Source organism: Gymnoscopelus microlampas (assembly GCF_963454915.1).
Source record: "Gymnoscopelus microlampas genome assembly, chromosome: 11".
NCBI classification, from domain to species: Eukaryota; Metazoa; Chordata; class Actinopteri; order Myctophiformes; family Myctophidae; genus Gymnoscopelus; species Gymnoscopelus microlampas.
Window position 1 is genome coordinate 8,295,877 of NC_139948.1, and position 26,997 is coordinate 8,322,873.

The 26,997-nt window shown below is 41.2% G+C and overlaps 2 protein-coding genes across 2 annotated transcripts; one reads left to right on the forward strand and one right to left on the reverse strand.

Annotated features, from left to right (window-relative positions):
• Positions 1 to 1,069: 1,069 nt before the first annotated feature.
• pctp (phosphatidylcholine transfer protein) lies at positions 1,070 to 15,797 on the reverse strand. The gene is made up of 6 exons (XM_084071829.1): positions 15,610 to 15,797; positions 13,724 to 13,841; positions 8,570 to 8,649; positions 6,243 to 6,414; positions 4,339 to 4,406; positions 1,070 to 2,776 (listed from the first exon to the last, which is right to left on the reverse strand). Exons 1-6 carry the CDS (start codon positions 15,739 to 15,741, stop codon positions 2,702 to 2,704), a joined length of 645 nt encoding a protein of 214 aa, XP_083927955.1. The 5' UTR covers positions 15,742 to 15,797; the 3' UTR covers positions 1,070 to 2,701.
• Positions 15,798 to 21,396: 5,599 nt separating this feature from the next.
• Positions 21,397 to 26,706, forward strand: tmem100a (transmembrane protein 100a). The gene is made up of 2 exons (XM_084071126.1): positions 21,397 to 21,608; positions 25,137 to 26,706. The coding sequence occupies exon 2, from the start codon at positions 25,229 to 25,231 to the stop codon at positions 25,601 to 25,603; it is 375 nt and encodes a 124-aa protein (XP_083927252.1). The 5' UTR covers positions 21,397 to 21,608; positions 25,137 to 25,228; the 3' UTR covers positions 25,604 to 26,706.
• The last annotated feature ends 291 nt before the right edge of the window (positions 26,707 to 26,997 follow it).

Here is a 26,997-nt window from a genome sequence, read left to right on the forward strand (position 1 = left end):
CACCAGTTCTGTTCAGGATCTGTGGAACCTTAAGTGGAACCATTTTAATCAATGATAGGTCATCAACATATGCCTACAGTTTCCCAAAGTAATCTTAGCATGCATATTTGAAATATAATTTCAATGATTTAAGCTGTCTATCTATTATGAATAGATTATGTATGATTGATGTTGTCCAATAAGAATGTAGAATCTCAACCACATACAACTGGTGCATATAAAACCCTATGGGCAGAAAATAGTGCAGATGAGAAGATGGTGACATCAGGTGGGGCAGTGCAGCAGGGCATCAAGGCCACTGTGGCCGTGGGGCTTCTATTTTTTCCAAGGGGCACACGGCCAAACAGAGGGGCAACGAGGGCCATGGCCACCGTGACATTCCAGCCCTGCTGTCAATCCATTATGAATAGATAATGTGCATCTAAAGTGGATATGAGGCTGTAATGGCAATACAATGTGTATACCTGTGTGATTATTGAATTATTATTCATTCATTCATTAATCATATTTCTGTTTTATTCTTATATGACTGTATTCTGATTTGGTTCATTTGTCATAAGTACACAATGTTATGATATGAATGTGGTGTCCTGGCATAGGAAGTCAACAAGGCTGATACAAAGGGAACCTGAATAGTGTTGTTTCAGGTCTGTTTGATTACATTTGTATCCTCTTAGAACTTTAGTCTTCACCAACTCATATCATGGTCAGACTCCTAACCATCCGAATCCGAGGCAACAGGACACTGTCAGGACAATGCTGACTTTGAGTGACAATCAACACCACTTCAGAGATGCTAGACCTAGAGAGACCTTATTTGCAACTAGCCATCAAAAGTTCTGAGAATTAAATGTGTCTGTATATAGCTCACTTTGACCACAAGGGCGCAGTGTAGGTTCAGTTTATACGACATTGTGATGGGCAGCACATGTGTTTTACTCCATTCAATTCAATAGGGCTTCATTGGAGGCCAAGCACTGAATGGCCACTTTAAGGCCAGGTATATGACAGGGATCATAGACAAGATTAGAGCATATTTCTTCCTACAATAAAACTGTGAACACAGTGCTGAATCTCATATTAAACTTTATTTCCATTCTATTACACAGTAATAATCCCATTCCCAATCAGAGCAAAAATGTCCACGTACATCCGTACAATAGGAGCACAGGTGTACTGTTTTAATTGGAAAACAAATATTAATATCCCAATTTATATACTGTTCCATCTAAAATAAACTGATTAAACGTGCAATTACAATGCATTCATAATTAATAAAAAATAAAACAAGGTGGTTTATCACAACACAGACCTTGCATAAATAAGATGATTCATTCCTGATTAACAATACAATGTCGAGAAAACAGTCAACGACTTCCTATGAAATGAATGTAGGCTCAGTCTGCACACACTCCATGAAGTAGTAGAGCAAGGAAATTGCAACGCACAATTCCAACAGATTCGTAATTTCCAGCGGCTTGATTTCAGTGCAAAACCATACATAAAAACACATGATTGTTCAGTCCATACCTAAGATTACGTGTTTAAAATAGGGCTGCACAATTATTGCTGAAGAGGTTCAACTTACTTTGATGGGGTCCACTGGAACCCCCCCCTCACTACGTCCCCAGATCTTGTTTTGAGAACCACTGCCTTAAAGTATACAGAAGTTACACAATGATGCTTATTCAACTACAAGACCCTACATGGTCTTGTCCCTCAATAGGTGCCCAAACTTTTACATCCATACTCCATCTTTAGGCCACTCAGATCTTCAGACAAAGTTCTCTTATTTACACCCCGACACTGCCTCCACAAACCCAAGGGTGATTGAGGTTTTGCCGTTTAGTGCTCCGTACCTCTGGAACGGTACTCTCCCTCAGTTAGATTGGCTGAGTCTATCAACCTCTTAAAAATAAACAAAACAACACCTCAAAACGACTCGTCTTCCCTGCAAAAGTTGTGTTGCATCTAACAGAAAACGTATGTTGTTCAGGCGCTCGGGTGGAGAAATGTGTGTGGAGTAAATAATTGACGTACGGACTAAATTGGGGACAAAAGGGGGGTATGTATGTATGTAAAGAATGTGTGCTTCCTGTGCAGCACTTTGTAACTTTGTTTCAGAAAGATGCTTTATCAATGAAATCTGACACAGCAAGTTACAACAGCTGAGCAAACACAGCGTCTCAATCCATTGCCAGCTTTCATGATTGCAAACATAAAAATCACGATTTGCAAGTCTTTTTTGATTCATCGTGCAGCCCTAGTTTAAAACCAAGTCAAGTTGAGTCCCTCCAGCAATTAGGCAAAACCGACACATCAATGTAATGTATTTCCTATCTCAATCCTAATAACCACGTAACCCCCATATACTTACGTTTGTAGTGCAGGACTCCCCGGAATAGGGACGCTAGGGTTCATGTGGTTAAACAATGTCTAAAAAATTAAAAACAAATCTAACACATTTACTCAGTGCCTTAAATTTTCTTCCAAAAACTAAAGAAAAATATACAGCAATTGACTGATACAGCACAAATGGACAAACATGGAGGTGATACAAGCCCTGCAAGCCCCATCATGCTCATGCCCCCCAGTACATAACATTAACACACGTCTCAGAATGCCATAACACCATAAACCCCTCGAGTGTGTACAGTGTATAGAAGGAAGTATGACTGTATGTACTCATCATCCTCTACATTCATTTCTTCTGGAGGTGTTTTGCGTAGTTGTTGCAGGCCTTCTGCATGTCCGTCAGGAAACCCGGCACTCCAGTCTGTTTGAAAAAAAACAAGAGCGTCTCCATCACATGGGTAGATAATATTTAGTCGGGCAGAAACCCAAAAACGTTTACTAAATGCAAAAAATAGCCGATCTACAAGCAAAAAAAAACGCTGCATTGCGCATGTGCATTTTGAGCTTGTAGATCGGCTATTTTTGCCCGACAGCAACAATATGTAGGCCTGTTATAATTATTACATAATCGTCTGATCGCAATCATTTGAGATAATCGCAATTCGTTTTTGCATAATAGTCCGACTGGTTTCCATTCTTCTGTATAAATTAATCTGTTGAAAAATTAACAACGGGCTCACGATGCAATGTGATGCATCGTGAGCTTGCAGGTCGGTATGTATTTATTATTAATATTATTAGTTATTTGTCAAATCTGTCCTGAGAAATTTCTGTTTAAAAAACCTAAACGCCAAACAGAAATGTAATCTTAAACTAGAAGTTCGGGCCGCTACGCGGCCCGAACGTCTAGCGTGACGCGTCGTTCACTTTGCAGTGCCACCTTACAGGCACCTCACAGTGTGAGAGAGAGTTTTGTGCTCTCCTAAATCCACGGCAGGCTTTGAAAGTACCCACTTCAGAAAGAGGTGACGTGCATCACCTCTCCAATGACCAAAACCCACTATGGAAGCCGTCGAACTGGTGCGATCTGACGGCATCCTAGAATTTATAGGTAGGATGTGATGTCATGCGTGATGTCATGCTGTCGTGAGATTACGTCACACTGGCGTTGTGTCCATATTCGGGACGACCGTCTCATCGTGATGTCAGATTACGTCACACTGGCGTGATGTCAGATTACGTCACACTGGCCACATACAACGTTCGTACATACTGACAACCGACATGGCGCAGGATTCAAATTGTATATATAATAAGATAGAAGATAGATAGATGTTATGCTCCAATGTTCAATGCCAAAACCACAACTAAAATCATTGATCGCAATTACTTGTGTGACAATTCATCATCAACTGAAGTGTCACGATCTTGACAGCCCTGAATATGTCGACAGCAGACACACCCAGGAGGGGAAACAAAGAGAGGAACCGTTGACATCACCAAGAGACACATCTGCTAGCAATAAGGACATGCAGAGAGCTGTGGACTACATAACACGCACGCACACACGCACAAAGAGCATTGGGTAGTCTTCAGTCCCTTGCACACAGAGCCTGTTTTAGTCAGTGTGTGCAAAGAAATAAGTCTTGGACCGCTACATATCAGGCCAGTTTCTTGCACAATGCGGTCACCAGTTTGCTCGCTTGCTAAGGCCTAATCATACAATTTTACATGTTTTTTTTCTGTATTTTCCTAAATTATCGGCCAACTTGATCACACTACAGCGCACACAAAAGCTTCAAAAGTAGCAGATCTGCAAGCTCAAAACAAAGCGCAATCTGCTACTTTTGCCATTATTGAATTTGAATCCTGAAAAGTAACGTATCAACGTTTTGGGCATAATGAGGTTTCCACTCGACAAGACGATATACAGTAGGAACGTGACAGAAGCACGCTGAATGGAGTCATGGTTATTATACACACCTTAGCTCCCCAGTTCACAAGCCAGGTTGGAATCATGCCCCCGGGGTTATCGAAGTAGTTCAGGAAAACTGAAAGAAAAGCACAAGTTCATTTTCATATACAGTCATAAAAAAAAATCATTATAGCATTATCAAGTATCCCACCTATGGCATTGTATTCCAATTCCTTTTCAATGGGCAAAAGTACCCGGTACTTTTTACATGTGCCTCAGCAGGAGGCTAGCAATCTTATAAGAGGGTCTGTTTATCAAGAGTTAATCTCACAAACAGCTGGATCGATCAGTGCCAAATGCCTTGTGCACACTGCAGGTTGTCTACCACAATTTTTCACGTTTTACACTTTTTGTATCTTTTTCTATCTAACTTTATTTTTATGATAGAAGTCAATTGGGCTCTGATCAGGCTGATCATAAGGTCATAATGTTACACCCGTCAATAACTTGTTGAACGCATTGATTATTTTCATGGTAATTCACTCGCCTCAAAAGGGTTTAACTTTTTCACTCTCGACTTCTGCACTCTCTAGCAGGGATCAGTAGGGGGCATCACTGCCACCCTACTGGACATAGGTCCAATAATAAGCGATCACAATAATCACTCAATTACCAATGCTCCATGGCACATGGCGCTGAGGGTTAATGCTACCTTGCCAGGAGCTCATGTATTGTTTTTTACCATATGTATTTGTTTCTTTTATTATTGAACTGTCTGAGGAGCCATGGCAAATTAATTTCATCCTTCTTTTACTGTGAGGTCTTTCTGATTCTGATTCTTCACACTGAAATCAATACAATATTACAGGTCCAACACGTACATCATAGATTTCATACAGATGACCGACATCACAGGCTGGTCACATTACGTCCTAGATCCACATTGGAGACATTCTCAAGGGCATTCCAATCAATGAATGAATCAATTTAGTTTTGGTAACACCAAATTAAGCGAGCTGAGGCGATAGCAAAAGGTCACATGACAAGACAATCGTCACTGGTGTCATTGCACCAAGACAGACTCCCCTATAACTGCATGGAACCTCCTGAATACTGTTACACTCTTAAACTACAATAGTTGTACAATCATAAATGCAATGCCAATTTCATAACCTGTTCTTGTTGGACAGCAACAGGTGAACTAGAGAGATTGCTTCCAGACAAGTTACCATCGTGATTTAGCGTTGTACACAGAGGGTTGGACATCGCTATAGCAACCAGCTACGTTGATGGAGTAACTGCCAGTGGTGTAAGGTACTCAAGTGCTGTACTTAAGTAAAAATGGTACTTTTACTTTACTGGAGTATATCCATTTTTCTATAGTTTTACTTCTACTCCACTACATCTCGGAGGCAAATATTGTTAGCCAAGAGAAAATGTTGGGATCCTTTAGGATTTTAACAATTCCTTAACGGTTCCCTTTAACGATTCCTATAGGGGGGTTCAAAATAGACCCTTACAGGTTGTAACTCTGAGAGCGTACAAATAGAACCAAATGGACCCTTACGGGTCCATTTGGTTCTATTTGTACACTCTCCGAGTTATGGTGGTCCTTGAAATTAAAAAAAAGTTTGAGAACCACCGGTATTGTAATGCAGACGTGAAGTCCACATACTGTACCGGCTCTGACAGTGTGATAAAACTGGTTCCGGAAACGGTTCCAAAAATGATGGAAACTATTCTGATTCCTCAATGTCGTCTCCGATTCCGAGCAGTGGGTTCCGGTAGGAGACACAAAGAGTCTCCTTTGAGTCTCCTACCGGAACCCACTGCTGGTCATCCAATTATTGGCATAGGAATGCGACAAAAACAAAAAAAAATATATCCATGAATTCAAGTCTCCATGGGGTGACTAATCGATAGAAAAAATGAGTAATTTTTTGGGTGAACTATCCCTTTAAGTGGAGTTTACCTCTAGTGCCACTGTCTCCATCGCTCTCCATGGCCAGGCTCTGCTTGTAGTCCTTCACCCGTATGACGCCACTCTTCTCCAGACACGCCGTGCCCGAGGAGCTGCGCGCCAGCACCACGCGGATCTTCCTGCCGTCCACGTCCAGGTCTCGCCGCTCCCTTATGTACACATACTGAGGTCGGAGACGTTAAGGGCAGGGGTTCTCAAAGCGGGGTGTCCCAGTCGCCCAAGTGGGTCCCAGTGGGTCCCCAGCAAAAGGTGTTCCTACTCCCTTTTGAACATGTTTGACGACGATCAATGATCGCTTCTTTTTTTTTTGGTTTCTTATTATTATCATATAATATACTTTTACATTTTCACCTATAACGACAACATGGCTAGGGCTGTCACGATTACGACATTTAAGTTGACGATTAATTGTCACACAAATACTTGTGATTAACGATTTTATTGCGCTTTTGACCATGAACATATGAAAATGACATTTCTGTTTGGCCTTTTAGGCTTCGTAATCAAAAATTCCACAGGGCAGATATGACAAATAACTTCAATATACAAAGAAATTACGGACATATTTGATAATTTTATACTTAAAAACAAAAAAGCTAAAATAGCTAAATATGTCAGCTATTTAAAAAACAGTTTGAAAATGTAGGAACATTTTTCAACATGGAAACGACGATTATGCAAAAATAATTGTGATCATCTCAAATAATTGTGATTTGGCGATCATGCAATAATTGTGACCGGCCTAGACATGGCCAAAATATGAATGCCAGGTTGAAAGTGGTTAATTTCACTGTCATTTCACCAACGAGAGAATACATAAGAATAACTATCCATTTCCCAAAGGTTTTCACTCTCTCCACTGTCACCTCCCCATAGAATTCTACACTAAATTTAATCGTACAGCTTTTCTCATGTACGGTCCCTGGCCCACAATATTTTGATATGGGGGTCCATGGCCTATTACGTATACATTTGGGGGTCCTTGACAGATAAATGTTTGAGAATCACTGAGTTAAGGGAGACGGGGAAATGGAAATGGTGGTCCGTCCGCACCCTCCCCTCTGTGTAAAGGATCAGTTACCGCTTGAGGAGACAATCTCACTCCTATATTGATCCAGCCTGTGGGAGCAAGTCTTGGCTCAGTGCAAGTCTATAAACCATGTGCTTTGTCACTTCAATTCACTGTAGTCGTTTAACCCATTCAATCCGGGAACGCATCTGTGTCATTTTAGATTTATTTGGCTGTTCAAAAATAGCAGATCTACAAGCTCATAGCTGAGCTTGTAGATCTGCTATTTTTGAAAAATCTTGAAAAAGTGTGCAAATCTTTGAATATATATATATATATATATATGTTTTAACATTTGTAACTCAAATCTTTGCTTCTGGTGATCCCTGGAACAAAACATTTTGAGATGGGGTTAAGCTAGCCTGGCATTGAAACATTGAAACGCAGTCACTGATTGGCCCGATCATTTTCTGATTTATCATACTCGCTCCCTATGGGCCGAAGTCCAGACTGATATCGGGGAGGAACGTGAGAGAGTGAATCCACGTTATCAGTCTGGCCAATGCCAGGCTAGGGGTCAGCGGCCAAATACATAGGCCTATCCAAAAATGTTGACTAAATCCTAACAGTATGTTGCCATATCAGTGGTCCTCCAACTTTTCCACGTCAAGGACCCCCAAAATTATGTATTTGGCCGCGGACCCCCATCTCAAAATATTTAGTTCCAGAAGCAACAATTTGAGTTACAAATGTTCACTTTAAAAAATATATATATATCAAAAGATTTGCACACATTTTCATCATTTTTCAAAATAGCAGATCTACAAGCTCATAGCTTGTATATCTGCTATTTTAGCCAAAGAAATCTTAAAGGAGGACACCCCATGAAGCCTTGAATCCATGGATTCTTTTTTGTTTTTGTCGGATTCCTAAGACAATAATTTGATTCCCGTCTCCTACCGGCTAATGTATCCGGTAGGAGAGACAAAGTAGATTATTTGTGTCTCCTACCGGAAATACACACGGTCATCAAATTATTGTCTTAGGAATGCCACAAAAACAAAAACAAATCCATGAAATCAAGGCTTCATGGGGTGTGTAATTGATAGAAAATAAGTAATTTTTTGGGTGAACTCCTCCTTTAAAATGACACAAATGCATTCCCGGTCTTAATGGGTTAAAAAAAAGGCAAAGAAAAGGAATAACATGTGAAGTAATTATGCTTTTGTGCACAACATGATCTCCTCCATGTAACGTTTCATGTGGTGCCAACGTGCATACGTGCAAATGATTAGCATCAGAAGGATACGTCTCTGTTCGATAGAGGGAACGGGTATTTCACTTCCCAGTAGATTGCTGGGTGCCCATCAAAGTCCTTCTCGTACAGCTCTGCGCACACAAACACATGGTTGAAAACAATGACGTTGTAACATCAAATGTACAGTAACTTAATCACCATATGATTAGAGGCTACAAAACGGAAAACAGATGCCGAGAGCCCAGTTCCTTTTTAAACCTCTTAAGCCCTAGACTTTGTATAGCCCAATACTTTGTTGAACAAAAAATAACTGAAAAAAGAAACGCGTCAAAACGCTATTTGACGTGTTTTATCTGCTATTTTTGGGGCGGTGTAGCCGCCCCCTATAAGTGAGTTTTGGACACCGACCAAAAAATGTGTGTACCCCCTAACCCTTCCATTGTTAATGCAAATCGATACTTTTTTCATATCAGCCAATCACATTACAGCTAGTTTCATCACCACTAACTGTAATGCGATTGGCTGACTTTGCAAATTCAGGACTGTGATTGGCTAGCGAAACACATGACACATGTGCAGCCCTATGAATAGCAGTATGGACTTTAAAAAAAGTCATTTGTCCTTTTTTTTAAAGTGAGTCATGTTGTGATGACCACACACCGCCCACTTCACACTGGGTGTGATTTTTTAACATAGTTAAGATCTTATTTAGTGATAAAAAGAAGACGCCAGGTTGAAAGTGGGTAATACGGTTCAAGGTACACACACACAGGCTGGACGTACGCCAAAATAAAAGGGCTCGTCCTTAACTCAATGACTTAAATGAGGATATTCAGTGGTGGGAAAGGATCTCAAATGTTTTTTGAAAATAGCAGATCTGCAAGCTCACAACGCGTCACAAGCTTGTAGATCGGCTATTTTCAAATAGCCTAGGTATAAAATAGGGCTAAAGTGGTTAATAATTGTAGTGGAGTAAAAGTACAATATTTGCCTCTGAGATGTAGGGGAGTAGAAGTAATAAGTATAGACAATTGGAAATACTCCAGTAAAGTAAAAGTACCTCAAAATTGTACTAAAGTACAGTACTTGAGTAAATGTACTTAGTTACTTTACACCACTGAGGATAATGCAGTTGCACTGCATTACTGCATTATTAGTTGGTCTTCGTATCCTATAGTCAGTGGGTTTGTAGTATGTTTCTATATCAGTGGTGCTCAATCTTTTTCATGTCAAGGACCCTCAAAATTAAATGTAAATAGCAGATCTACAAGCTCGTAGCGCGGCACTCGGTGCCGCGCTATGAGCTTGTATATCTGCTATTTTTGAATAGCCCAAAGTGTAGAATAATGCTTTTTAGCTCAAATCTAAAAATGACACAGTTCTAGGTTCTTAATGGGTTAAAAAGAAACACTGGTGGTCTCTGGGGAGGGGGCCCTGTGTAACTGTCTAACACGTTTCAGATGGTCTCTGTCAAATGAAACTGATGTACTGTAGTTTGGTGCGGGGGGGGTGGGGGGGGTGGGGGGGGGACGTCAACGCAAGCCTCTTTCAAGTGATTTCAGACATCCAAGAGCTGGAGCCAAAGATGTGTTTCCACTTAGGAAACAGGGAAAAAAACGATCCCCCCCCCCCCCCCCCTCCTCTCACAAGTCACAGAGAGATGTGTGGGGCTGTTAGTCATTTTCTACGAGTCAGCGTCCCACATGGTTCTAAGAAAGGACAGCAGACGGACTTGGACCACTACAAAAAGATGCCGATCCCGATTTTGGAGTCCTTAGACCACCGATTGTTATTATTACCGACATTTTGTCAAGCTTGTGAGCTTGTAGATCTGGAATCTTTGAACACTTTCAAAAAGGTTACAAATCGAGAGACATCAACTGCCCATACCCATGTCGTCCAAAAGTCAAATAATAGCCGATATGTCAGCCAATCCGATGTATTGGTCAGGCAGGCTCTAATAAAACGAAGGATTTGTTTGTGATTGCCAAATGCATTGGCCCAGCTAGTGGCTTGTTATGTATGAGTGCAACATAACAAGGGAGCAGTTGGAGGTTAACCCCCCCCCCCCCCCCCTCCCCTTTGCCCTACCCCCACTGTATGTTTGGAGTGCACTCGACTGTAGCGACCCAAAGCCATGAGTGTGTTTGAAAAGGGACACTTCTCAATTTCACCACTCTGTTTCTTCCCTAGTGAAATATTGTAACTGAGTATCTGCCATTCATTTTCTTTAAAAAAATACTTCAAAAAAATAATATTCTCACTTCTTTGAACGTGTTCCTTGTTCACTGCTCTGATTGTATTAGTCTTCTCTCCCACCTCTGAAGTCTACATCTCATCCCTTTAAACAGAGGGATAGAAGGGAGGCTAGCCTCGACGTGCAAAAGGGTAAAACCCTTCTGCAAAACGGAAGGGTAGGGCCAATTGGGTTTGGACCAAAGTGTCTTGCTCAGGGGAAGTCAAGGCCAATTCACGCTTTGCGCGACAAGAGTCGAACGACGTGGCGCAAAGCATAAAGTGAGTGCGAAGCAGCAGAGGATCGAACCAGGCACCGTCTGAATCCCATGCTTTCCTGATTCCAAGGCAGGCCACCTCCTGACACTGCAACCCTCCGGCACACTGTTAGTTTAGCTCTCTGGCCCCGTAATGGTCACTCTCAGAGCTTAACTAACACTGGGGATTTAGCATGGGGGAGAAAATAGTAAAACTCTACAAGCAACCACTAGAAAAACTAAGACAAGACTAAACTAGTGTAAAAGCAGCATTATTGTTCTCATGAACTGCTCTAAATGAACACTTTAGTCTAAACCAGTGGTGGCAGAAGTACTTTTTTTTTCTTCTTTTTTTTTTTACTTAATACCACAATTTGGAAACAGTGCATCACAAAATGTTATGGAGTAAAAGTACTGGCATCAAAATACTGTATTATGCTTACAGTACCAAACATAAAAGTACTCATGCCAAATGGTCCGTTATTATTGTATCATAATTAGTAATGCTTTTGTGTGTTCACAACTTTAATGTTTTGCAGCTGGTAAAGGTGGGGCTTATTTTAATGACTTTATTAACCTATAATAATACATGCATCACTCAATGTATGTTTTGTTTTAATAATCTAAATCTGGAAAGTAACTAGTAACTAAAGCTGCAATATTTATGTGCACGCTTACTTGGCAAATACCCCAACAACAATTAAAAGAAGTGGACACAATTATGATTATGTATTATTAGATTTGCCTCTGAGATGTAGTGGAGTGAAATATAAAAACAAATGGAAATACTAAAGTATAACTACCTCAAAACTGTACTCCAGTACACTACTTCCACCACTGATCTAAACCCAAATACATCCTACTCTAGTCTATATGACTAGTCTAGTGCAGACAGTGTCTACATTGTCACTACTGTTACCTTGTGGTTACTGTTGGGATGGAGAGGCACGTTAAAGATGAAGACAGAACACAAATGAAATTGTTATTTTACACTGTGGTCAAATAGTTGGTGCTTCTATAGAGAATGGGTGATAGCAGTGTTTCCCAAACTTTTTAGCTAAAGAGCCAAAAGAGAAGTTTGATGTCCCCCCGGGACCCAAACTAGTGAAAATAGCCGATCCACAATCAGCTTTTTTCACTGCTTCTTAAATGTTTGCTTTTTAAATGAAATTTGAAATATTATTATGAAATAAAAATAATAAATCAAAAACAAAATGTAGGGAAAAAAATAGCTAATTAATCAAGACCCACAAAAATGGGTCCGCGGCCCACAAATGGGTCCCGACCAAGTGTTTGGGAAACAGTGCCTTTAAAGTACTGATGGCACGCATGACTGATACTTGGTTGACCAGAGTCCCTCAGGGCTCTTAACAAGTCTTTTCTGTCGTCTCCATTCGCTGAAAATAGCCGATCTACAAGCTCACAATGCGTCGCTAATCAACGCATTGAGAGCTTGTAGATCTGCTATTTTCTGCACATGTTTTCCCCCAGAATACGGATGCTGTGGTTAAATCTGTTAATAGAACTGCGTTACAAAAATACGAAAGTGTGTCTGGACATTCTGCGAGGAAGTTGGTCATATTTGATACAGTCTGTGTTTGTATGTTAGCATAATGGATAAATCAGTACTAACTAGGTCAGTTCTTATATTAAAAGGGATATTTCACTTTCAAACATGTTTGGGGTCATTCTAACTCCTACTCAGGCTTTTGTGAGCACCCCTGACAGTTTTTAAGTTGCTTGATTCAGTATTTAGATATTTGTCTCCACCAGGCCGAAGGCCACACGAATCGGTACACATCTCTAGTCATGTGATCAAGACGGATCTGTTTGATTTTTTCATATTCCATCCTGATTGGCAGATTCCGAACATTGTTGGCCCACATAACCTACCTGACCCGGCGGAGACCTGTGCTCCAAGGAGCACTTTTTCTAGTTGATATTAATCAGACACAAAACCATTTTAGATTAATTGAAAACACATGTCTTTGTTCTGGTGACTGATATTGTCCGCTAACATATGAGAGGCCGTGTTTTTTCAATAACCTTTTTCATTTTCTTATTTTAAAAAATAAAAATAATTACAAAATACATTCAATAAATAAATACAAGTGAAATATGCCATTAAGTGCCTTAAAAAAGTATAGGTCCGGTCTATTGAATGAGTGGCTGTCAAAACTCAAATAATTTGCTCAACTGGCAAGGAGAGTCTACACATAAAGTGTAATAGTGTTTGAATTGTTCTGTTTCCATTGGTGTGACTGACTTGATGAATGACCATTGAACATATAGTAGAACAATCATTCAATGAGAGTAACGTTTATTTGGTTACAAACGCCACTGAAAGTAGCATTATTATTATTATTATTATTATTAACGGAAGGGACCATGTGAAAATGTCATGTCAAGATAACATTATTAATATTATCATCACAGTGATCAAAATATGCATACTTTTGTTAACTATCATCCATATTCTTGGGGGGGACACTGGCCAAAAATAGCAAATCAACAAGCTCCCACAATGCTTGTAGATCTGCTATTTCTGGCTAAGAGATTTGGTGTAGACAGAGAAAGCGGTCCAAGCCAACTCACAACGAACAATTTCACGATATATTAAAATCTCTGCAATATGATTATTGTGGGGGGGGGTTATCACAACAAACGATAATAACGATTATCACCCCATCCCTATTGTTACTATTATTATTACCTTTGACATATGAATCCCATTGTTTTCGATACTCCAGGTCCATGTAAACATCAGCACACTGCTCTGGGGTGCAGCCGGCCAGCACACCAAACACTTTATACTCATAAAGGCCAGTTTCCTGCAAATAAGCACATCACATCACAGTTCTCTCTCTCTCTCTCTCTCTCTTTATTACCACACACACCCACCGTATGCAGCTAATCCCACACGACAGGAGGACTGACGTTATTATAGCCTGTATTAAGGGCGGAACGGAACCCCCTTTTACTCAGGAGACTACAGAATTGTGCTGGGGGAATTGTGCTAACTATGATGTCTGTCAAGCTACACTTGCACTGGATCATAATAAATTGAAATACTTTTTGTTAAATGAGTAAAAAATCAAGTTATGAAGTTATTTCAAGACACTTTACATGTAGAGCAGGTCAAAAGTTACCATACTTTACAGACCCAACAGAGAAAGAGAAAGAGAAAGAGGAGGAGAGGAGAGGAGAGGAGAGGAGAGGAGAGGAGAGGAGAGGAGAGAGATAGTGAGAGATGGATAGTGAGAGAGAGATGGAGATAGTGAGAGTGAGAGAGATGGAGATAGTGAGAGTGAGAGAGATGGAGATAGTGAGAGAGTTGGAGATAGTGAGAGAGATGGAGTGAGAGTGAGATGAGAGAGTGAGAGTGGAGATAGTGAGAGTGAGAAAGTGAGACAGACAGACAGACAGGCAGACACAGAGAGAGACAGACAGACAATATATCAAATACAATTTCATAAATGTCATGAATGCAAAGGATCAAATAAAGGTTTTATTTGTTGCATTCAGCAGTCCTGCATGTCCGCATGTTTCACACAAACTGGCTGCTAGGAGGCGCCACCACCAGAAAATATGGACATTGAAATAAATCAATACATTGCCAGGTCATTATAAATGACCGTGATAAAGGAGGACAGCGAGGCGTGTGGACAATAACGGTCACTTTACTTCCCTGAACACCTATCAGACAGACACTACAGCATTGCTTAACTTCGTCCTATGGTTTATTGTTGCTGCCCGAAAAGAATGGACAAAGTGACGCCATTGGTTTCTACAGACCCTTTTTGAAGCCTGTCTTTCTATATCCGGTCCGAAATGCTACCGGCAATTAATGCTATTGGCTGCAACCGCAGCGAGGGCTGGTCTTCACTCGGTAGAACCTGCAGAAACCCTAGAAACACACCCTACTTTAACATTCATTTTAAAATGAATGGGACCATAATTGACCTAACGCATATCATAAAATCAAGTGTAAAGTCCGCCCAAAACCTCATTCAGTTGTATTGAGCATTGGTCCCCCCCCCCCCCCCCCAAGGACCCCCAGGGGTCCTTGAGGGGGGGGGGGGGGTACCAGGGGCTCCCCAGCTAAAGCAGTTAACATAGCATCACAATCATTTTAACCACTTTAACCTTTTATACGTTGGCTATTCAACAATGGCAGATATACAAGCCCATAGCGCTACGAGCTTGTAGATCTGCTATTTTTCAAAAATCTTGAACATTTTTAACACACAATCTTTGCTTCAGGGGGTCCCTGGCACAACATATTTTCAGATGGGGGTCCGCAGCCAAATATTTATCAATTTGGGGGTCCTTGACATAAAAAAAAGTTTGAGAGGCACTGGTATTGAGATTATAATGTATTGCGAACGGCGGTGTGAATTGAAACAGCGCCATCTGCTGGACCATCAATAGGAACAGCACTCAGTAAGAGAACCCGGAAGTGAGCTTCGAGTCCAGCGGAGATCCTTTGCTGGCCCGAAAATAGCAGATCTACAAGCTCACGGCCTGTGAGCTTGTAGATCTGCTATTGTCGGGCCAGTACGTTCGGCCGCGTTCCTGTAGTAATAACGCTGCCGTTACCTTGTCTAAGAGCCGGTGTATCTGAACGCCCATGGTCTCGGTGAAGAGCTCCCACCCTCCCTCCAGCTGAGGCTCGTCCAGCTCCTTGACCGCATGCTGGAAGTCATCATCTGTGAAGACACACACTGACATGTTGGTGTGAGTGTGGGGGTGTGTGTGTCTCTTTCTTTCTTTCTTTCTCTCTCCCTCTCTCTCTTTCTGTGAGTCACGTGACTGAGCATAGTGCAGGTGGTCATTTGACTGGCTGTGCGCTCTCATGTGCGTCACAGCCATAGACTGGTCACAGCAGCAGAGACATTCCTCTGTGTGTGTGTGTGTGTGTGTGTGTGTGTGTGTGTGTGTGTGTGTGTGTGTGTGTGCGTGTGCACGCCGTGCGTGCGTGTGTGCGTGCGTGCGTGTGACTGGCTGGTTGTGTAACCTGCCTGACTGAGAGCTTTCACTCAGTCTGAACAACCACGCTATTTTTATTTCTGTTTTGTTTGTATTTATTTATTTATTTATTTATTTATTTATTTATTTATTTATTTATTTATTTATTTATTTATTTATTTATTTTTATTTTTTTATTCATTCATTCATGTATTTATTCATTCATTCATTCATTTATTTATTTTATTCATGTATTTATTGTATTTCATCTACGTTCAGAAGGACTCTCTCTCTCTCTCTCTCTCTCTCTCTCTCTCTATTTTATTAAATACACAGTATTATGTCAGAGAGGAGTTAAGGAGGCTACTATAATGAGCATCTAGATTTCATGTGTAAACAAAGTATGCATGTAAGCAGCTCAACAATAGATCTGCTGTGGAGTGCCTGGAGGCACACCGGCTTACCACTGTCACCTTATGTTATCCACACAGCCATAAATCACCATGCCTCCGCTTTGACTGCAAAGCAGGCATGGGTCCTTATAGTTCAAAATAACCATAATGAGTGCATGTGTGTGTGCGTGTTTGGCAAGTAAAAGCAGTGGTGGAAAGTATAACTGTAGCCTAAGTACAATTTTGAGGTACGTTTACTTTACTTGAGCATGTCAATTTTTCAATACTTAATACTTCTACTTTACTGCATCTCAGTGGCAAATATTGTTTATATTTTAGATAGATTATTAATACAAAACATTATTATATTTTATTAAACCAATTAAGCCCTATTTTGTTGTCCATCTATTAAAAAATAGCTATTTCAGCTATTCAGCTATTCAAGCTTATATTCCAAAATATCTATTTTTGAAAACATTTGACACATTTTGAAATATTTGAGAATATTTATGACATTTTATTTGAGTATTTCTACATTGTGGTATTGCTACTCTTTACTTAAGTAATAAATCCGAGTGATCTTCCACCACTGAGTAAAACACATTTTAGATGTACCTTCAATACCTTCAATAAGTACATTAAACAGTAGAGACACACATCCTCAGTGGTGGAAAAAGTACTCACAATTTGTACGTAAAATGTACTTAAAGTACCAAAGGTAGAATGTACTCATTATGCAGAATGTCCCATTTCAAATGTATTAAAAAAAGCAGATCTACAAGTTAGTACTCAGAATTTCAAAATAAAATGTACAATTTAGGCATTTGGCAGACACTATTATCCAGAGCGACTCACAATAGGCTCTATGCACAGAAGCCATATTATGGACCCTTACGGGTCCATTTGGTTCCATTTGTACACTCTCAGAGTTACACACCTGTAAGGGGCCATTTGGAAGCCCATGACCCCAACTGTAGACCCACTGGTGTAACAGAGTGTTTCCAGTGAGCCAACATGCACAATATCAGCACCCTGACCTGACTCTGTTTGACCAGAATGGAACAGAGCCTTCATTAGTATCATTGGTAACACCTGTGAATGTCTTCATAATATGGCTGCTGTGAATAGAGCCGATAAGCGAGGTAGACACATACATCAAATGGAGAGACAGTAGTGTAGTGCTTCAGTAAACTAGGATCACAGGTAAACCAAGAACTAGAGTCAGTCTAAAACAATATGTACATTGAAACTATATAGGATACCATGGGTAGACAATGAAACCCAGCATCTAGGTAGGGTGTTTAGATAAAGTGACACAGGGGATTGTATTGTGTGTAGGCCCAGGAGGCCTGCCTGGTTGACAGTGTCTCATAATAGGCTATCAGCTTACACGATTACACGATAGCCTCTAAATCACACAGCCCAGGCCCTTTTATTCAGCCTTTTGCCCTCACTATTCAGGTCTGGAGGAGAATGAAACTACATCACATTACGTCAGCAGGGTTTCTCATCTTGGCAGCAATAGCCTGCTTATTTTTCATATTTAAGCTCAAATACAGTGGCATGATGGTAAAAAATCCATTCACAATTTAGGCAATTAGCATACAGTCAAAGACAGGTACTTGTTCTATTTAGTTATTGGAACACAGGGGACAAAGCTAGAGTTCGAGGTATCTGCACTTAGCTGAGTATTTCCAATTTCCAATACTTTTACTTCTACTCCACTACATCTCAGAGGCAAATATTGTACTTGTACTCCACCACACTTATTTAAAAACTTTAGTTACTAGTTACTTTTCAGATATAAATTGTGATATTATGAAACATACATTAACCACTTCAGCCATATTCTATACTTAGGCTGTTTGAAAATAGCAGATCTACAAGCTCACAACGCGTCGCATCGCGACACGTTGTGAGCTTGTAGATCTGCTATTTTCAAAAAAAATTGTACTTTTACTTTTGGTACGTTAAGTATATTTTGATGTAAAAAATACTTTTGTACTTTTACTCAAGTACATTTTCTATTCTATTCTTGTAACAAAGTATTTCTATATTGCAGTATTGGTACTTTTACTTGAGTAAAGAATTTGAGTACTTTTTCCACCACTGCCGGAGGGCACTTGCCTGCAATGCCTTGCATGGGATTAGGAGAGTGTGGAAATCAGACATGGGAGAAGGCCTCCAGAGGCGGCTGTTCGTATAGCTACAGTGGAGTCAGTACTGCTGTATGGGGCCGAGACATGGACCCTCACACAGCACAACAGGAAATGGGCCCTGGATGGAGTCTACACAAGAATGCTACGAATGGCACTAATACGGTGTCACATGGACGGATCAGAAATAAGGACCTCTACGGGGAGTCGGGGACCAACCACGGTAGCCTCGCGTAGCCAGACTATATCACTGCGTGGATATGAGTCTGGTGCCTCCATGAGGAACCCACGTCTCCTGGAGCAGGACATGGATTCTCTATGGAGCGGTGCCAGACCCAATCGCAGAGTGCAATTTTTTTTTGCACTCGCAGATTCGTCTGGTCCCAGGCTACTACCACGGGTCACAGACAAAGTCAGAAAGAGAAGGATGAGGCTGGCAGGGCACTGCGTTCAGGCTACCCGGAACTAGAGGCAAGCTAACTGACACTATGGGAGCCAACCCAGGGCAAAGCCAGGAAAGGCAAGAAGCGCACCACCTACGAAGATGCACTGCGGCGCGACAGCTTAGCTAACAACACTGTAGAAGAGCTCAAGACCCTGATGTTAGATAGGAGAGTGTGTGGGGGGCAGCGATCCAGGCGTCTCGAGTTGGTGTTGGCTGGACCACACTCTCTCATCGCATCATTGGAACTTATTTGTGTCCTTTTTGGAAAATGCAAATACACATAAACTGTCCAAAATTAAAATGAATGGTGCCTACAATCTGTTTAGTATAAATCTGCCTAAGTATGCAGCAGGTTCTAAATCAGGCGTGTGGAGTTGGCCATTCAAAATCTCCATATAAGCCCACAAAACTAAAACAAGAGTTTGTTGGGCTAAGCTTTGAGTTGTTGTGCTTAGTCTAGGAGGCCATACTCCCTGAGTATTTATTACGGTAGTGACAGCCCTGATGACAGCCCTGCTATGGATCCATTTTGTTACATTTCAATCAGAGTTCAATTGAAACTGCAATCCAGAACTTAATTTAATAAATAAAACATGATTTGAGGTTGAACCAATCTGGTAATATAGCCTATTCTACCAGTATGGTAGATACTTTTAACACAATTGATGTATTTGTTGATTGAGTGAATACTGTATTAATAGTTTGCAAGTAGGCAGTGGTACAATAGCAGTGGTGGAAAACTTAAGTAAAAGTATCAATACTGCAATGTACTTGTAGTTAATTTACACCGCTGAATCTTGGGTATATCATGACAAATAGCCTACGGATTGTGGTTTTAACACTGAGGATTGTGTGTGAGCTTTTCAGTATTCATTCCAGAGTCTCCAGACAAGAGTTTGGCGACTGACTCCAGCCAGGGGCCCATTCATCATCATCTCACAGACTTCAGTGTCAAATGGTCTCATTTAGAAAGGGTTAGAGGTCTTCCCTCCTTCTTTTTCAGATTAAAATGGACAATAAAAAGTTGGACAGTGGACACCACCGCTTACGCAGCGCTCAGCTGTCTGTCACCCACTCACCCGGTCCCACTAGGACTATGTACATGTACTCAAGTACATGTCGGCTACTTAAGTAGGCTACACTTTTGAGGTATTTTTTACTTTACTTGAGTATTTCCAATGTTCAGTACTTTTACTTCTACTCCACTACACCTCAGAGGCAAATATTGTATGTTTACTCCACTACAATTATAGATCTGCGATTTTCAAAATATTTGTATACACTTTATACATTTGAAAACTTGTGAAATGGAACCTTCTGCATAATGAGTACTTTCTACTTTTGGTACTTTAAAGGAGTTAACCCCAAAAAATGATTTTCTATCAATTCCACACCCCATGATGCCTTGAACTCAGGAAGATTTTTTTTTTTTTTGTCGCATTCCTAATTTGTTTACCGGCAGAAAGATGTATGTAGGAGACTCAAAGGAGTCTCTTTGAGTCTCCTACCGGAAATACACCCGGTCATCAAATTATTGGCTTAAGAATGCGTCATGGGGTGTGGAATTGATAGAAAATGAGTCATTATTTGGGTGAACAATTCCTTTAAAGGACGACTTCACCACTTTTCAACATATCTTCGTATAATAGGTCCTCACTGATGCTCATGATAAAATGGTACAATTTTTTTCTAATCAGTCTGTGTCTCAGAGGAGGGCTGTAGACAGTTCAGAAACCTGTCTAGCAGTGACATCATCGATGGGGAATCCAAGCTAATAGAAACTGCAGGCTTTGTATTCCTGGAAAGTTGCAATGCAATAATAGATCCCATTGTTCTCGCCTTCATAAAAATCTGAATTAAAAAATTGTAATCTTTTTAGAAAAAAAAATCCTGCCAAACGATGATGTCACTGGTAGACGGGTTTCTGGACTGTCCACAGCCCTCCTATGAGACAGAGACCAAGTAGAAAAAAAGTGTATCATTTTATCATGAGCATTAGTGAGGACCTATTATATGAAGATAGGTTGAAAAGTGGTGAAGTCGTCCTTTAAGTACATTTTTATATCAATACTTTTGTACTTTTTACTCAAGTCAATTTTGAATTCCGGACTTTTACTTGTAACAGGGTATTTCTATAGTGCGGTATTGATACTTTTTTAAAGTAAATTTATTATCAAAAAAATAAAATAATTATTGTTTTTTTTATTTTGTTCAAAAAGTGGGGGGTATGAAATCACGGATCCATCTATGTGAGTGAGGGTGTCGCATCGTGCGCTGTGCACAGTGAATGGCCGTGACGCCCCCTGTATTCTGCGATGAATGGGAGTCAAATTCCAGGAGAGAGAGAGAGAGAGAGAGAGAGAGAGAGAGAGAGAGAGAGAGAGAGAGAGAGAGAGAGAGAGAGAGAGAGAGAGAGAGTGAGTCCTTCTGAACGGAGACAGACAGTACCTCCTTCCTACCAACCTATAGCTACCTGCCTTCTCGGACATTAACTCTTCAGATCAGACCAAACACATCATGGCTACAGAATGGTTATGAGTGAGTTCTATGGCTTTTCTGATCATCGTCTCACTTGGATAAACGAGACGATCAGGCGCTTTTTTCAGGTTGTTGTGTACGGCATGAACAACTGAGGAGGTAAACTGACTTCTCTCTCTCTCTCTTTCAAAGCCATTGTCTAGCATGTGTTTTCCTTCCTTCTGCAATTTAACCGGTAAACAATCCTTTAGGTTTCATATAGAATATGCATTCAGCCGCACATTGTCTTGCATGCCGGCAGTGGTGGAAAAAGTACTCATTATGTCTTACTTAAGTAAAAGTATCAATACTGCAATGAAACTGTTACAAGTAAAAGTCAAGTATTCAAAATTGATTTCGTAAAAGTATTGGCATCAAAATGTACTTACTTATACTATCAAGTACCAAAAGTAAAAGTACTCATTAGGCAGAATGTCCAATTTCACAAGTTTTCAAGTGTAAAAAATGTATACAAATCTTTTGAAAATAGCAGATCTACAAGCTCACAATGCATTGCATCAGATGCATTGTGAGCTTGTAGATCTGCTATTTTCAAATGGTCAAAGTATATATAGGGCTCAAGTGATTACTGTATGTTTTATAATAATAATCTACAAAGTAACTAGTAACTAAAGTTGTCAAATAATTGTAGTGGAATAAAACGTACAATATTTGCAATAGGTAAAAGTATCCTACTGAAAATTGGAAATACTCCACTAAAGTTAAAACAATGCCTACATTTTACTGAAGTACTTGAGTAAATGTATTTAGTTACTTTACACACTGATAACCAGTATAAAACACCTTTAGGTTTCATCTATAAAATATTCAGCCGCTCATTGTCATGCTCAGCATGTTGGCTATGGGTTAAGATCAATTATTCATTGCTCAATGGGAGTTTATTAAGTTTAACGTTGAGAATGCCTGCTACTGTAGCTTACACACACGTTATAACTATGGTATAGGCCAGTGGTTCTCAACATGTGGGTCGGGTGAGTGACAATTTAAGGACTTTTAAGACCGTTTTAATACCTAAAAAAAAGATGAAGAAAAAGACCATTACTGTATCAAAAGTATAATCAACAAACTATACAAATAATATAATATTTTTGTTGCGAGGGTTTGTGAGCTTGTAGATCTGCTATTTTCACAATATTTATCTGTACTCAAATTTAATCGAATGCCTCAACTCTGACAATTCCAAGTGCTTGTCAGGGTAGGGGGTCCCCAGTTCAAATATGATTATTTTGGGGGGTTAAATATGATTATCTTTGGTTGTGAATAGGCTATGGCTGCATGTTGGAGTAAATTGTAGATCTAAGTTTTCACTTCGCAGCATAATACGGTGTGAGCTTGCAGATCTGCTATTTTCACAATGTTTTACTTTTCTTTTTAGTTTTCATGTTTGCCTATCACATCCAAAATAGAGATGCACGTGATACCTCCTTATTACATACACTGAAATGAAATATAAGATATGATAAAATAATGGTTAAAATAAAACGTTTATTTTACTTTGGCCTAAGTAAAAGAAGCAATACAATAGGCTATAGAAAGTTAGATTTTAAAGTCAAAGTCAAAATTGTAAAACTATAAGTGTACACTAGTATACTGTCATCAAAATGACATCCAAACGAAAAAGTACCTCCTTGTTATGCAGAATGGTATAATAAATAAGTAGCCTAATGCAGACATGAGTGCATCACTTTAATGTTGCAGCTGTGTGTTTTCCCCTTCTTTTAAAAAACAATTGAATAGCCTATTTATTAGTCAGAAATATAAACAGCATGTGGTACAGCAAGACATTAAAGGTTTCATGACGTTCAGTTTTACCACACATTAAAAGTCTTTGTCATGGTCCTTCAAACGTATATAGAACGTTTTAACAAAAAAATCCACTCCATTGATCCATGGCAGGTGTTTTTCTCACACATTTCTAAAGCCTTTTCAACTGCAATGAAAAAAATCTTTGCCTGCGGGTGTCGCTGTTGAGGGATTTTGCCTGTAAATCATCGCCTCTGCTCCGCCCCCCCCCCCCCAAAGGAAAGGATAGGGGAGGGGCAAGGAGGAGAGTGGGCGGGATTAATCGGCTGTGACCTCACTGCCGAAGGACCAAGCTCAGATTACTTTTCAGCCTAATTATTCAGAAAACCCCAGACCACAGAAAATCCACTGAATGTTCAAAGTTCAGATTTTTTGGGTGTAATTGAGGTCATAAAACCCCCCAAAAAACATGAAAAATAAAAAAAGTGAAAATGAATGTCATAGAACCTTTAAGGCTAAAAGGATAAAACAAACAAGTCCCGGGGAGTGTTTTTTCCCTCCATTGTGGTCCTATGTAGGCTAGGGTATTCAATTCATCAACATAATAAGCTTAAAGGTGGAGATGATACCAGTGCTGCTGGGGAGATTGACCTCATACTTGACCACTTAATGTATGTTTTGTATTAATGATCTAAACCATGCAAAGCAGCAGATTAGGGATTAAAAGGTAGGCTATTTGCCCTGAGATGTCGTGAGGAGTAGGTATAAAAGAAGCATTACAAAAATGCTACCTCAAAATTATACTCAAGTACTTGGATAAATGCATTCAGTTGCTATCCTACAGGCCTACCTACTCCCCCCCCCCCCCCCCCCCCCATAGTGCTGTAGCCTGGCATGTCATGCAGTCATTTGACAGAAGAGCATTCTAAAAATCATAGTTTTGGGGGTTATAAAAGATAAAGGAAGAAATGACTACTAGTTGTGAAAGTGCTGATGATTTGGAGCGCTCTCATGTTTCCAGCAGTAGTTAGTAATGGCATAATAACCCGGCGCTCTCCAGGGAATGTCTCAGCTCGTGCTGGCTATGAGGGCTCCTGCGTCATTCACATCCAAACTCTTGACCCCCCGCCCCCCCCCCCCCCCCCCATTTACAACCTCGTCGTGGCAGGACGGTGTCGACTCGTGTCGCTCGCGACCCCAAAATCGGCCAGTAGTCCCTGGGATTGTGCAAAGAGGGGCTGCCTGCCGTGGTGTCAATAGTGTTGTTAAAGGCACTGCGTGTGTGTGTGTGTGTGTGTGTGTGGGGGGGGGGGGGGTTTGAATTGTGAAACACATACAGTTCCAACCAGAAACATCTGCCCTTTAACCACTTAAAGCTGCCATCCATAACTTTTTTTATTTTTTATTTTTTATGGTAGTAGGTCTATGGCTCTGAAAGAGTCTAGCCACTACATGTAACAGTGATTCTCAACCTCTTTTACACTTCAAGATCCCCCAGTTTGATATGCTTATGCATTTGAAGCATTTCTTTTCCTGTAACCCCAATCGATAGCCTTAGGTTTTAAATCTCGAGTAGGACGTAAAAGTTACGTATTGCAGCTTTAAGCCCTACTTATACGTTGTCGTATGGCGTGTGTTCTGAAGCAAAACATATTAGATCTACAAGCTTCACAATGTGTCGCATCGCAACACATTGTGAACTTGTAGATCTGCTTTTCTGCTATTTTGGCACATTAGTTGGGATGCTAGGTTGAAAGTGTTTGAACAGCTTTTTGTTGTTGCATAAAACTGTGTTAAAAAAGTATTGGGCAACCATTATCAATGCTGATGTATTTCACTGTACCCTTGAGCGTTACGTAATGCATGGCATATTTCTCCACATAGGCTGTGGACCGCCAACAGTAACAGTAAGGAGACGAGAGCAGCCATTCGGGACCCCTCGCTCGCTCAGTCAGCACGGCAAAACCAGACATCGGATGCTGACCGGCGCCGCCGCGGCCGGCGCCGGCGCGACCATCAGCGCCGACACGCCCCTCAGCAGCATTCCCTTGGTCAACGAGATCCAGCTGACGGCGGCCACCGGCGGCGCGGAGCTCTCGTGCTACCGCTGCACGGTCCCCTTCGGCGTGGTGGCGCTCATAGCCGGCATCGTGGTCACAGCCGTGGCGTACAGCTTCAACTCCCACGGCTCCACCATCTCCTACTTCGGCCTGGTGCTCCTGGCGGCCGGCCTGGTGCTGCTGGCGGCCAGCGTGGTGTGCTGGAAGGTCCGGCTGGAGAGCAGGAAGAAGGAGAGGCGGAGGGAGAGCCAGACGGCCCTGGTCCACAACCAGAGGAGCCTTTTCGCTTGAGCTCGCGGTTTGAACTACGGAAGCACCAAATGAGGCCCAGTTATGGGCCCCGGAAATGGCAGCATCTACAAGCTGGCCCGGGAAAAAAACTAAAGGATGAAGACAGCGGATCTACAAGCTCGCAACACGTCACGAAGCGATGCGTTGCGAGTTTGTAGATCCGCTATTTTCGGCTAGTGCCGCCGTCATACGACGGATACAAAAAAAATCAGGCTTCATGACTGGATGGGGGTTGGTCCCGGAGATGGAGGCACGCAGCTGTGCGCAGATGTTTCTCATGGACTGGATGGCTTACATGTGGTGGCGTCAGCTGACCCGGGCCGAGCCCTATTTAACCACAGAACTCTCGGAAGGCTCAAACCAAAGAGCCAAAAGCTTTGAGGATGGTACAGTGTTTTTTTTCTTTTGAATCCGTCAAAGAGACGCATTGCAGCTGGGGCGAGCCGGGCACGCGGCCAACACTGAATGTATCACAATTAAGATGAATTACCGCCGTGCAAAGCAATGCAACGGGAAGTGTCCCATTAATCTCCCTGCGGTATCGGGTGGCTCTGATTGGAAACGGGAGGGACTGTGTTTTTTTTTTTCTTTTCTTTTCGAGAGAGCCTGCAGGGAAGGAGAAGGAAATTAGACAATCCAGAACAATGAATCACGCCTCATTTTTCCATTTTTCATCCGGCGTACGCTTTTATGAAGTGGCCTCGCGCTCGTTCACCTCACAGGGAAATGACTTGCATTGGAAGTATGGTACTTAAACTATGTTAACGTGCAGCCGGTGGGTGGGAAGGACCCATGGACACAAAAAAAGCATCATGTTTTGAAGTCTGTCCGTGTGTTCTGTGCCAGCCCTGGTCGCCGGTGAAAATGTACATCATTGTACTTTACTGCAAGTCACAAACAAAATGCTGAAACTGGACGTTGTTTTGTTTAGTTTTTTATCCCCAAAACGTTGCATGTCAATGTTTCTAGATGCGGACCATGTGGAATCAGCCGTAGATTATTATTTTTTTTAAAGCGCATTATAACTGAGAAGGTATTATTTTCTATTCTCTGCCCATCAGTATGCAACTCGAATGGTTCTGAGTCGTCAGCGTGGGGTCTTGGAGAGGCAGCGTAACAGTGGTTTGCAGAAACATACAATAGGCTCTATGCACAGCAGCCATATTGTAAGACATTCACAGGTGTTACCAATGATACTAATGAAGGCTCTGTTCCATTTAGTGTAGCACAGTAGTTCTCAGATTTTTGAATTTCAGATTTCCACGACCCCCATAACTCTGAGAGTGTACAAATGGGACATTTGGTTCCATTTGTACACTCTCAGAGTTACACACCCGTAAAGGGCCATTTGGGAGTGTTTCCAGTCAGCCAACATGCACAATATCAGCACCCTG

Excerpts from the sequence above, each read along its gene's own strand:
- tmem100a (XM_084071126.1), top strand. The coding sequence starts at position 25,229 with ATGCTGACCGGCGCCGCCGCGGCCGGCGCCGGCGCGACCATCAGCGCC.
- pctp (XM_084071829.1), bottom strand. The coding sequence starts at position 15,741 with ATGTCAGTGTGTGTCTTCACAGATGATGACTTCCAGCATGCGGTCAAG. Across the intron at positions 6,415-8,569 it reads TCCCTCTATCGAACAGAGAC|TATGTGTACATAAGGGAGCG; the intron begins GTATCCTTCTGA and ends CTCCGACCTCAG. Across the intron at positions 2,777-4,338 it reads TTGTGAACTGGGGAGCTAAG|ACTGGAGTGCCGGGTTTCCT; the intron begins GTGTGTATAATA and ends TTTTTCAAACAG.